Raw genomic sequence first — 12,627 nt, 5'->3', positions numbered from 1 at the left:
AAACCTCATAGCAAACCTAGGTGAGCTGCATCCTCCCTACAGTTGGGGGACATTGAGGCACAGAGAAGTCAAGCCACCTGCTCAAAGTCACACAGCAGTGAGAGCAGAGACTGGATTTGAACCCAGGTCTTCAGAACTCCAAGGCCTGTGCTCTTTGCCCAGTTCTTCCCCCCAACTCCATACTCCAGTCAGAGCCCATGTCTGCCTTCAAGGAGGTCAGAACTCTTGTTTCCTCATCTCCATCTTTATGGTTTACTTAACTGCCCTGCTGCAAGTTTGATTTTGAGTTTTTATTATGGGTGCTATAAAAAGCACCAGCCTCTAGGCCAGACAGACATGTGTTCAAATCTTGGCTCTACCCCTCACAAGCTGTGACCTTCGGGCCAATCCCTTCATTTCCAGATGCTTCATCAGTCTCTGGGGATGACACATCTGGGGGCTTAAATGTGAGGACTAAATTCAACGAGGGGTGTAAGCCAGGACCGCACACACAGTGTGTCTCACCACCACAGTCAGTACATTACTCCAGATACCTGCACAGCAGCATACTAAATTAGTTTATCCTGAAAAAGTTTTCGTTGTTATTTTGCAAAGATCAGCAAGTATGAAGCGGAGAGTGGGCCAGTCTGGTTAAACTTCCCAGGTCCTCACCCCTTCCTCCCTGGGCGGGGCCCATACCATCCCCTGATCTTGTCTAGGACCCTGAAAAGAGCACTCCCTGGCCCCTGTCTGCCTCTCAATGCCCTGGATTTGTTGAGTCACTCTCCACTATTGAATTTTCAACAGTCCATCCTCCCTTCTAACTAATAGGATAAGCTGGGGTTTGCAGGAACCTGGAATCTTCCTTCTGTTTAGAGTTCCCACTTGCCCTCTCCTAGAGCCAGACTTCAGTGGTACCCTCCTTGGTGGTGGGGGCGGGGGACCTAGGGTGAGAACCGTTCTCATACTGAGCCTCTGCCAAAGTTCTGCTTCAAGTGAGAGTTTCATAGTGACTTATCTTGAATAAACACAAGAGTGGACTCTAGGCCGAATGCTTCATAACCTCTTGGCCAGAAACCCAACGCCTAACTTACATAACATGTTAACTCACTTACCCTGGGAGGGGGTCCTACCGGGCTCACACTTCCCCATTATAGTTTCTAGAAGCAGAGAGACAGACAGCCTCATGGCATCAGAAGTTGACACTTTCAATCTGGACTGCCAGCAAAACTCATAGAGCTTTTCCATCAAAATGCTCTATTTTCTCTACATTTTAATAAATACATCTCACTGCATTTTATAAAAGTTGGATTCACTCATCCATGCAGTGGTTAAGTGTTAACCAAGTGCCATTGCCATGCTGGGCACTGAGTGAAACAGCCAAGTCCTGGCTCATTGAACCAAAGTCCCAGGAGGAGAGACATGATCAACAAGCAAATGAAGAGAGAAGCAGAAACAAACAGGCAACAGTCAGGACCAGAGGGGGTACCTGAGGCAGGGGCTTGGGGACACGAGGAACCAAAAGGGCCCCGTGGCTGCAGAGTGAGGGTGGGGGAGAGCAGAGGGGGCTCTGGGTTCCACACCTGCTGTGTGCCAGGACCTGCACTGGTGCTGGGGTCCTGGAGGGAACGGGACAGATGTGGAGAGTGTCCATTCTCAGTGGGGATCATGGACTTTTTTTAAAAAAATAAATTTATTTATTTTATTTTATTTACTTTTGCCTGCGTAGGGTCTTCATTGCTGCGCACTGGCTTTCTCTAGTTGCAGTGAGTGAGGGCTACTCTCCGTTGCGGTGCGTGGGCTTCTCACTGGGGTGGCTTCTCTTGTTGCAGAGCACAGGCTCTAGGAGCTCGGGCTTCAGTAGTTGCAGCACGCGGGCTCAGTAGTTGTGGCTCACGGGCTGTAGAGCGCAGGCTCAGTAGTTGTGGAATGCGGGCTTAGTTGCTCCACGCATGTGGGATATTCCCAGACCAGGGATTGAACCTGTGTCCCCTGCACTGGATTCTTAACCACTGTGCCACCAGGGAAGTCCAATCATGCACTTTTATTCTGTAACTTGCTTTTATGAGTAAGTTTATCTTGGACGTTATTCCACAGGCATATCTGCCTCATTATTTTAAGCAACATAGCAATCTTCAAAACGAATGGACCACAATTTATTTAATCATGTCCTACAAATGCACTTTTAGGACAAGTTTTCACTGCAAGCAGACCTCAGAGATATTTTGGGTTCAGTCCAGACCATCGCAATAAAGTATTGCAATAAAGGGAGTCACATGAATCTTTTGGTTTCCCAGTGCATATGAAAGCTATATTTACATTATACCACAGTCTATTAAGGGTGCAATAGCATTATATCTAAAAAAATCAATGTGCATACCTTAATTTAAAAATACTTTATTGCTGGGGCTTCCCTGGTGGCACAGTGCAAATGCAGGGGACATGGGTTCAAGCCCTGGTCCAGGAAGATCCCACATGCCACGGAGCACCTAAGCCCGTGCACCCCAACTACTGAGCCTGCGCCTAGAGCCTGTGAGCCACAACTACTGAGCCTATGTGCTACAACTACTGAAGCCCACACACCTAGAGCCTGTGCTCCACAACAAGAGAAGCCCCTGCAATGAGAAGCCCGCGCACCCCAACAAAGAGTAGTCCCAGCTCGCCGCAACTAGAGAAAGCCCGCACGCAGCAACGAAGACCCAATGAAGCCAAAAATAGATAAATAAATAAATAAAATTTAAAAAAAAAAACTTTATTGCTAAAAAGTGCCAATCATCCTCCAAGCCTTCAGCAAGTCATAATCTTTTTGCTGGTGGAGGATTTGAAATATGGTGAGAATTACCAAAATGTGACAGAGACAGGAAGTGAGCAAATGCTGTTGGGAAAATGGCGCGAATAGACTTGCCCAATGCAGGGTTGCCACAAACCTTCAATTTGTAAAAAACGCAGTATCTACAAAGTGCAATAAAGCACAGCACAATAAAATGAGGTCTGCCTGTATTCCCAACAGTGCTGCTGCAGCAAACATCCTTAGACATGCATCTTTGCAAAGCTGGGGCAGGTTACCGTATTTAGAATTACTGAGTTGGAGGATAACATGATCTTTGGCTTCCTTGGATATCTTCTATTCCAGGCCCCTGTGGATTAGGAACTGCAAACAGAAACTTGTGGGGAGGGGTGAGAAGCTGGGGCAGGGACAGTAGAGCTGGGAGCAGGACTGCAGGACCCTGGAGAGGAGTCTTAACCAAAGCGAGGACAGAGTGATATTCTAGTGCCACCTCCACCCCATGGCAATGGACAGTCATAATCTGCCCAAGGTCGCCAAAAAAGGTTAAATGCCATTCAGCAGCTCCAATTTACAGACGCAGGACCCATTCTAGAAAGACTTTATTTTCAAGCTTCGATGCATGAAAGAATTAGGGATCTGTCACCTCGGAAATCTACACCCCTGGAATATGTTATTTTCCCTAAGAAGGAGTGAGGAAATTCTGTGGCTTTCTATCCTGGGGTGAATCCTGCTGGCAACTGCTTTTTCAGCGGCAGTTGGGTAATTTATGTCTAAGAGAAAACAGATCATAAGGAGAGAAACATAAACATGGAATGCCACCCACGTTCACACTTATCCACACAATCATTTAGGTACCTCGGAGTTAGTTTGGGGTTAAGGCCAAGGGCAGCCAGCTCCCCCAGAATGTCCCCCTGAACATTCTTTCCTCATCCCCCAGGGCCTTTGGTCTCACATTCCTGGACTTTCTATTATTTCTACAAAGGATCTTAAAACTCCTAAACAAGCAATAAAAGCAACGTGATCGGTGTGGAGATATGTCACTTGACTCATTCAGCACACAGCCATTCCAAACCACTGCTTAGCCCAACACAGGTTTTGGCTCATTCCGTAAGAATCCTCAAGGAAAACAAGATAAATCAAACTTCTATTCTGTATATACTACCTGTTAGCCGTGATTATCTGCAGCAGTGGGATATCAGAGGACTGTTTTTCTTTTCTTTTTCGTTTTTATATTAGCTTATAGGCCACTTATTTTTAAAGAAATAAAACATTTAAAGTCTCCTTGAATCACTGCCCACAAGCAGATTCCCTATGCAGCCCTGCCCTCACGCCAAGGAGCGTTTTCCTTCCAGGACATTTTTAGCCATTTATATGGACCTATGTTTATCCACATTTGATAGGAAGTCTGTTTTGATCATTTTAATTAGTTTCAGATCACTCAGAGTGCTAGACATTTTCCCCTCTTGAAACACTGCTCTTGAGATCCATTATTCATACAGCTGCAGCTAATTCCTTTAACTACTGCGTGCACAGAATTATTCTTTCCTATAGCTGTAACATATGTTGTTCATCTGTTTCCCCATGGAAGGCAGGCTGGCTTATTTCTTGGTTTTTGCTAATATGCAGCAATGAACATCTATATGTGCCTATGTATACGTCCAGTGAGTTTCCACCTCACATACTTCTGTGTTGCTTGACTTTTTGTACTGAGGATGTATTACTATTGGAATCAGAAAATTCTATATAAGGAGACCCTTTTTTAATTCTCTTTTTGTCAGTTTTCTCTTTAGTTCATGAATATTGTGGTTAAGAGGTTAAGAATAGAGACACACTTTTCCCCCCCTTGTCACAAGGCACAGCTTGTAGGATCTTAGTTCCCCAATCAGGGATTGAACCCTCGCAGTGAAAGTGCAGAGAACTAACCACTGGATTGCCAGGGAATTCCCAAGACACAAATTTAATTCACCCCAAACTCCCAGTCAACTTTACCACAACCTAGCACAGCCCTCCAGGAAACAAATTACAACTACAACAGTGCCCGCATAAAATGGAGTTATATCACCATTATATTGTAAGCTCAACAGCATCACTGTTATCTCCTATTTAAGGCTGCAGTAAATACGGAGGTGCAAGAAGCCATGAGCCAGGCACTTCCTAAGGGCTGTGCAAGGATGCCTCCCTTTTATCCCGACAGCAACCATATGATGTACATGGGATTTTTACCCCATTTTACAGATGTAGCAGCTAAGGTACAGAGTTAAGTAACTGTACCACCCTCCATATCCCTCTTTCCTTGCCTTATTTTTCTCCATAGCGCCAAGCGATCAGTTTGCTCCATACTATGCATTTCGCTTGTCTTCCAGGATGCAAGCTTCCCATGATCAGGGATTCTAGCCTGTTTTGTTGGTTGGAATTGGGGGTGCTGAGGTGTCTTTTGAATGAGTGAACCTGCCCGGATTGATGTTACTGAGTGATAGGCAGCCTGAGTCCAAAGAGTGAAATAGTGTCCAGTGATATTTCTCATCTTCATTATTATTATCAACCAACATGAACTGGTGATGTTGAAGATGAAAAGTATTAGTCACACCTCATCCAGAGGAATTACTCTGCTGAAACCACACTCCCTTGAGTTTTCCTTTGAGTTGTCTTTCCAGATCTCAATTACTCTCCAAGTCAGGGAAGAAAAAAGGATTGAAAAATGAAAATCAGTTTCCTTGACAGAGCTGTGTCCCTGAAACCCACCAAGGATGAGAAATGTTGATCTTCATGAAACCTGGCCATCATCAGCTTCCCATACAGGTCCCTGCTGTGAGTGGGGGAGGAACTTGTCCTGTAATCTCCCTAACCCAACAAAGAAGTTCCCCCAACCCTGTAGCTCCACCCAGGAGAAGTAGAGGCAAGAGGACTCCAGGAAGGTTGAACAAACCACCCCACTCTATAGACTCTTCTGGTTATGAAATAGAGGTGGGAAGGAAAAGACCTATTGCCTGTGCCACCCCCTCTTCAAGGAGAGACCCAACAAGCTTGAAACGCAACATCCCCCCACATACCCTTGGGTGAGAAAATCCAGCGCCTATAGAAGCAACTTCAAAGCCTGGAACAGCTCCTTCTGGGGAAACTCCAGACTCCAGAACAGTTCACTGAACATCAAGGAATCAATAATCCCCAGGGAAATGTCCAGGCATATGATCTCGTTTGTACCTAGAGCCCCTGGTAAGAGACTTAAAATGTTAGGACTAGACCTTGGCATTCTTGCCATCAGGGATTTCAACAACTCAACACTGAAAATGGCCCAAGAAGCTTTAAAAGGGGCCTGTTCCAGCAGAGTGTGGATTGCTCATGCGGACTGCTTTGCAACCCCTGGGAAGAATAAATAAGATCTGAATGTATTGGTTTAGCAAAACAATCCAGATACATTGTTCAATGAGACAGCTTCAGAACAGTAAGTGCAAGGATCTCATTTAAGTAAAAACAAAAAAACCTGGTGCACGCTCACTTGCCCATGCTCTCTCACACACACACAGATGCAAAGAAGAAGTCTGCAATATCACAGACCTACCAGCTAACAGTGCTCTTGAAGGGAGTGCAATGGGGTATGCAGGAAGTTTTACTTACTTCTGCATTTGTATACAGTGAGCAAGGGTTCCTTTGTTTTTTTAATAGTATTCTTTTTTTTTTCTCTTGCACCGCGTGGCCTATGGGATCTTTGTTCGGAAACAGGGGCGCCCTGCAGTGGAAGCATGGAGTCTTAACCACTGGACCACCAGGTAAGTCCAAGGGTTACTTTTAGGATCTCAAAAAAATCTGGTAAAGAAAAGCAGCTGCAGGAAGATTTCACTCTGCTCCAACTTACCTTATGAACTAAATCTAGAGAACAGGACTTGTGCTATCGACCAGAGCTGTGTGCACGTTTGGACCCTGTTTCCTCACCTCCACAGGAGCACAAAGGAGGATGATCTTCATTAGATCCTGTGGCCACAAAGGCTTGGGATGCTGCTGCCTTTCCCTTGAGGATATTTCTGCTTGATGTTCAAGTCTTTCAAGCATGAACTCCTTAAGCGGCCTAAGGAGCAGAAGCCGCTGCCTTTTTGGCTTGTGTTATGCAAAGGGCATCTTATTTTATCTTTTGTTTTTATTCCCTTGCAAATGACCATTTGTAACACCCTTTAAATCACACAGATGTGCCTTTACCCACTGTCTGTGCAGATTTGCAGCCGAGCTCCTGACCAGACAAGCAGGTCCACTGTTGAAAGCAGCCAGCCAGGGGCCGTCTCTACAGCATCCTAAGTCAGCAGTGACCCCTTTCTTCCCACCCAGAGTTGCAATAGTACCATGGAAGGTTTTGGTTATCGCCTTACTCTTGGGAGCCTAGATGTGAACCCCTACTCTGCCGCTCACTTGAGTCTTTGGGTAACTCACTAAACCTCTTTGTAACTCAGTCTCTTCATCTGTAAAATGGAGATAATCACAGTACCTACCTCACCGGGCTGTTAAAGGATTAAACGGCACAACAGGTAAATGCTTAGACTGGTGCCAGGTGCAAAGGAGGTACACAGAGAATATGAGCTGTTACTCCTGTTAAGTGCCCACGTGGTGTATGAACCCCTGTGCTCACCCTCTGACCCCTTCCCACTTTATAGAAGTTGAAGCTCAGAGAAGGGCAGCAACTACACTTTTTGCACAAACAAAATGAACTCTCATAACCAATTTCCTTCTCTGTGACTTTCAGCACTTTACTCAAACTCAAAGATCAAAAGAGAAAATATTCCCAAGTCCTGGTTGAGCAAGAAATCAGCTACTGGGAGTCAGTGTTATCCTGGAAAGTCCCTCCTTTCTTTGACCAAAGAAAGAGCCCTGGAAGGCACAGACACCATTTGGGGGATTGCGCTGTTGTAGCGAAGGTCTCCACCCTTTCCCAGTTTCCAGCAGTGGAAGTGCCAGGAAGCCGATAGGCCGGGGCCGTGGCCGTGGCCTTGGCCTCTCCCTTGGCGAACCGGTGAACCTTAGCCGAAAAGGACTCCTTTTTGTTTTCCCTTTTGGACGTTCTTGGAGGAGGGCATAAGTCAAGGGATAAAAGACTATGAAAAGAGAAAACTGTTCCTGCAAAGAGGGTCTTAAATGGACATGTCGTCTGGGTGGGTGTTGTCGTGAAGACTGCGCAGGCACAGGACAACTAAGGCCCCGAAAGCCGAGGACGACTGGAGGTGGGGGAGGGGGCGGGGGATGAAACCCGGAAAACGGGCAGCGGCCAGACAAGACAAATAAGTGGTCAAAGTCACAGCTAGGTAATGGAACCGAGGTGTCAGGGGCGGCGAAGGGGCCAAACTGCTCGCAGGCAGGGAAGGGAAGGTGTGCGGAAACAGCAACTGCAGCAAACCCCTCGAGTCCCAGCTGGATAAACTGAGGCCCGAAGAGATCCAGTCCCTTCCCACCCGGCGGCCTCCGTCCCCAGAGAACAAAGCTATGGGGCGGCCTCACCTTGTTGTAGAAGACCTCGGGCTGCTGGTTGGGGGTCGGCACGGCCGGGGTGGCAGCAGCCGACAGCAGCCGGCGGCCCTGGCAGGGCCGGGCGGCGGCGAGCACAACTGCGCGCAACATGCCGAGGATAGCGCTGGTGTGCCGAGCGGAGCCCTGGCGGCTTGAACTGGAAGGACTGCCGCCGGGCAACTGCTTGCGCGATCTCTCCTGGCCCCCGACGCGGCCGCCAATGGGCAGGCGCGGGGCGGGGCCCGGGGGCGTACCCGCGCCTTCCCCACGCCCCAGGCGGAGCTGCCCCTCGGCCGCTCGCCTCCAATACGCGCGCGCGCCCGTGGAGGGGCGGTTGGGGATCAAGGTTGATCCTCCTGCGGGCTCGGCACTGACCCGCGCATGGCGCGCCGCGGGTGTAGAGTGTCAGGATCTGGCGAGTTCACCGCACGTTGGCTGAACCCCTACTGTGTGCCTGAACCCTTAATGTGTACAGGCAAGAACCGAAGCGACCCTGGCCCTGACTTCAGGGGGCTTACACCCTAGTGGGAGAGGCCATCCTTAAACCAAACACGAGGTAATTTCAGATTGTGATAAGGGATGTGAAGGAAATGAATAGGGTGAAGAGGTAGTTGGGGCAGAGGGCACTGCTTTTAAATCCCTTGGTCAGGAATTGACGCGTGAGACCTGAATTGTTAATGTCCTGTGACTAAGGGAAGCATTGCAGGGGGAGGAACAGCAAGGGCAAGGCCTTGAGATGGGACACCTGACTTATGTTGCAGAAAGGGAAAAACTGGAGGCCAGTGAACAAGGGGGAGAGGGTTGGGAGGTGAGGTGAGAGAGGTGGGCAGGGCCAGAGGTGGAAGGATTTTAGAGGCAGTGGTGAGGGGTTTGGAAGGGAAGGATAGATCTCGGAGAGATGGCAGTGAGTGCTCCTGAGCAGAGATTTTTAGTTCCCTGCCCAGGAATTGAACCTGGGTAGCCTAGATGAAAACCAGAAATCCTAGCCGCTAGACCACCAGGGGCTAGAGGCTAGAAGCAAAGTGGCCCTGTCTCCTTCCCCCATTTGAAAGCAAAAATGGTTCAAACAGGCAAAAACTGTAAAATTAGGTACAAAGTTTATTATTAGAGACACAGCACAACTGTATGGGAGAACACACAGAGAAGCAGTTTATTTATGTAAGTCAGAAGTTAGGCAGAAATACACAGCCAGAGAGAAAGGGTATGGGCGTCCTCTCTAATGAGTAGTGCAATAAAGAGGTGATTTAAATCTCTCATACAGGACAGTTCTTCCAGGTCTTTGTTTCCATTTGGCCAATTATATATTTTTTTAATTAATTTATTTTTGGCTGGATTGGGTCTTCGCTGCTGCTCATGGGCTTTCTCTAGTTGTGGTGAGCCGGGGCTACTCTTCGTTGTGGTGCATGGGCTTCTCATTGCGGTGGCTTCTCTTGTTGTGGAGCATGGGCTCTAGGCGCGCGGGCTTCAGTAGTTGTGGCATGCAGGCTCAGTAGTTGTGGCTCACGGGCTTAATTGCTCCAAGGCATGTGGGATCTTCCCAGACCAGGGCTCGAACCTGTTTCCTCTGCATTATAAGGCGGATTCTTAACCACTGTGCCACCAGGGAAGTCCCTTGGCCAATTATCTTGTTTCTTTTTTCACACCTGACCAGTCCTAGGACATCCCCAACATGCGTGCACATCTTTTTGCTAAAATAGATTCCACCGCAGAGGCCTGTGGGGGTATGTCCACACGTATTATGGGGTGGCACCCCCTCCCTTTTTGAACCCTAAGGAGCCTTTCTGCAGATGTGCAGACAGGGAAGTTTTCCTTGACCTCAGGAGTGGTTATCTTATCTCTTTACTTCAGCAGAGCTCAGCTTCTGCCACTAGCTTTGTCCTTGGAGTGGACAGAGCTTCAGTTTCACTCCACTTGACAAACACCAGCTGTCTGGCCCAGGGGCCCATCTATCTCCTACCTCAGGATGACTTGCTTGATTTGCATCTTAAACTAACTGGTTTCTCCTTCTTTGGAAAATGGACTACAGGAGGACAAGGCTCGAAGTAAGGATCTTGCAAACTTTTATTCCATAGACATCCCAGAGCTGGGCACTGGGGACACGGGGAGCAATGAGAGGACATAGGATAGGAAGGCAGTTGGATACTAGGTCAAATGTGTGCATTTCAGCTAGGTAAATATCAGCAAACGTCCAGGAAGGAGTGAAGAAACCTGGCAGGAGGAGCTGAGCTGGTCAGAGATAAGTGTTTTGGCAGCAGAGAAGGAGAGGAAAGGGGCACATCTAGATGGCATGTGTCTGGGGAGCTGTTTAAGACTCCAGCCATTGGAGCTGAGGCCAAAGAGGTTGAACAAGGCCCAAGTATGAAGTACCAGGCAAAGACGCTGATCCGACGTCTGAAGGAGACCAGCAGAGAGAGTTTTGCTTTGTTTTGAAGAGCTAATATGATGTCAAAAGTATATCGTAATAGTTAACAAAGCTGCTAAAATAGATATGCCACAAAATTCTGGTGGCTAAACACAATAAAGTCCCTGCCCACATGAGTCTCACACAGTAGGAGTTCCCCTCCAGGTGACTCTGAGGTCAAAACGTGATTCCCGAAGTTGCCCTACATCTCAGCACCATTCCAGACAACTGAAAGAGAAAAAAGCATTAAGGATGGCACAAGGAGGTTTTTCTGGGTTGAGCCTGTTTCATTGGCTAGAATTCAGTCATGTGGTCATTCCTCCATGTAGAGGAGTCTAGGAAACAGGCTATGTTCCCGGGGAGAAGGGGGAATAAGTTTGGAGATCAGCTGCAGAGATAAACTGCAAAGTGAGTCTCCCTCTCTTCTCTGAATGCAGCACCCAGACCCCACTTCCTGTTCTCCTTCCCCAAAACATCTTGCTTTTTTCACTTAGTAATGTGTGTGGGAGATCTTCTGGAACAGCACCCAAGGAAAGTGCTCTTGAATGGCCATTTAGGTTGTTTCTGATCTTTTGTCATTACAAACAATGCTGCAATGTATATCCTTGACTTGCTTGAGAAATTCATAGAAATGGAACTACTAAGCTGAAGGATATTTACAATTTAAATATAGCTATTGCTATATTATCCTCCATACAGGTTTGATCAATTTATGCCCCACCCCCATCATGTATGAGTTTCCTCACACCCTCACAAATACAGTTTATCAGATTATTTTTTTTTAGCTTTGCTAATCTGGTAGATGAAAAATAGCATTAATTTGAATTTCTCTTCTTAGGAATGAGCTTGAGTGTCTGCCTGTGTAAAGTCACATATTCTTCATCTGCTACAAACTAACTGTTCATGTCCCTTGCTCATTTTTCTATTGGATTGGTTGTTGGTTTCTTTAAAATTGATTTGTAGGGGCTTCACTTATATCAAAGCAATTAACCTTTGCTCTGTCATATGTAATGCAAATACTTTCTGTCAGTCCTCATTTATCTTTAGTCTATAACTTGTTTTTATTTTTGTTTTAGAGATTTTTGTGTTTGGTTTTGGTGGGGTTTTTTGGCCAATGCTTGCTTTTTATTTTTTTTGGCGGTACGCGGGCCTCTTACTGTTGTGGCCTCTCCTGGTGCGGAGCACAGGCTCCGGACGCACAGGCTCAGCGGCCATGGCTCACGGGCCCAGCCACTCCGTGGCGTGTGGGATCTTCCCAGACTGGGGCACGAACCCGTGTCCCCTGCATCAGTAGGCGGACTCTCAACCACTGCACCACCAGGGAAGCCCTGGCCAATGCTTTCTTTTGTGCCTTCTGGCTTTTATAGTATGTCTAGAAAGCCTTTTTCACTCTGAGATTATTATTTTTTTATTTCTCCTATATTTTTTCAAGTACTTTTTTTTCAACTTTGTTGAGATCTAATTGACATAAAACATTGTATAAGTTTAAGATATACAGCATGTTGATTTGATATATTAACTAGTACCCCCATCACATCACCTAAATATCATTTCTTTTTTGTGGTGAGAACATTTAAGATCTACTCTCTTAGCAACTTTCGTGTATATAATATTGTTAACTATATTACCAACATAGTTAACTATAATACCATGCTGTATATTAGATCTCCAGAATTTTTTCACCTTATAACTGAAAGTCTGTACCCGTTGACCAATATCTACTCATTTCTCCAATCCCCAGCCCCTCATAACCACCATAACCATTCTACTCTGTTTCTATGGGTTTACCTTTTGCAGATTCCAATACAACTACAGTCATACAGTATTTGTCATTCTGTCTCTGACTTATCTCACTTAGCATAAAGCCCTCATGGTCCATCCATGTTGTTGAAATGGCAGGATTTTTTTCTCATGGTTGAATAATATTCCATCTTCTTTATCCATTCATCTGTCAGTGGTTATTTCTGTATCT

The 12,627-nt window shown here is 46.6% G+C and overlaps 1 protein-coding gene and 1 long non-coding RNA gene across 3 annotated transcripts in view; one reads left to right on the top strand and one right to left on the bottom strand.

Moving 5' to 3' along the window:
• Positions 1–8,470, bottom strand: part of ALDH2 (aldehyde dehydrogenase 2 family member) — a 31,320-nt gene extending 22,850 nt beyond the window's left edge. The window contains exon 1 of the mRNA XM_059040553.2: positions 8,246–8,470. Within this exon, the coding sequence (XP_058896536.1) occupies positions 8,246–8,365 (120 nt within the window). The 5' untranslated portion in view covers positions 8,366–8,470. The remainder of the gene's footprint in view (positions 1–8,245) is intronic.
• Positions 8,118–12,627, top strand: part of LOC136792695 (uncharacterized) — a 38,154-nt gene continuing 33,644 nt past the window's right edge. For both annotated transcript variants that reach the window (XR_010836864.1, XR_010836863.1), the window contains exon 1: positions 8,118–8,810. This is a non-coding gene — a long non-coding RNA (uncharacterized lncRNA). The remainder of the gene's footprint in view (positions 8,811–12,627) is intronic.

Source organism: Kogia breviceps, chromosome 15 (assembly GCF_026419965.1).
Source record: "Kogia breviceps isolate mKogBre1 chromosome 15, mKogBre1 haplotype 1, whole genome shotgun sequence".
In the NCBI taxonomy this organism is placed as follows: domain Eukaryota; kingdom Metazoa; phylum Chordata; class Mammalia; order Artiodactyla; family Physeteridae; genus Kogia; species Kogia breviceps.
This window is presented reverse-complemented; position numbering and strand designations above follow the sequence as displayed.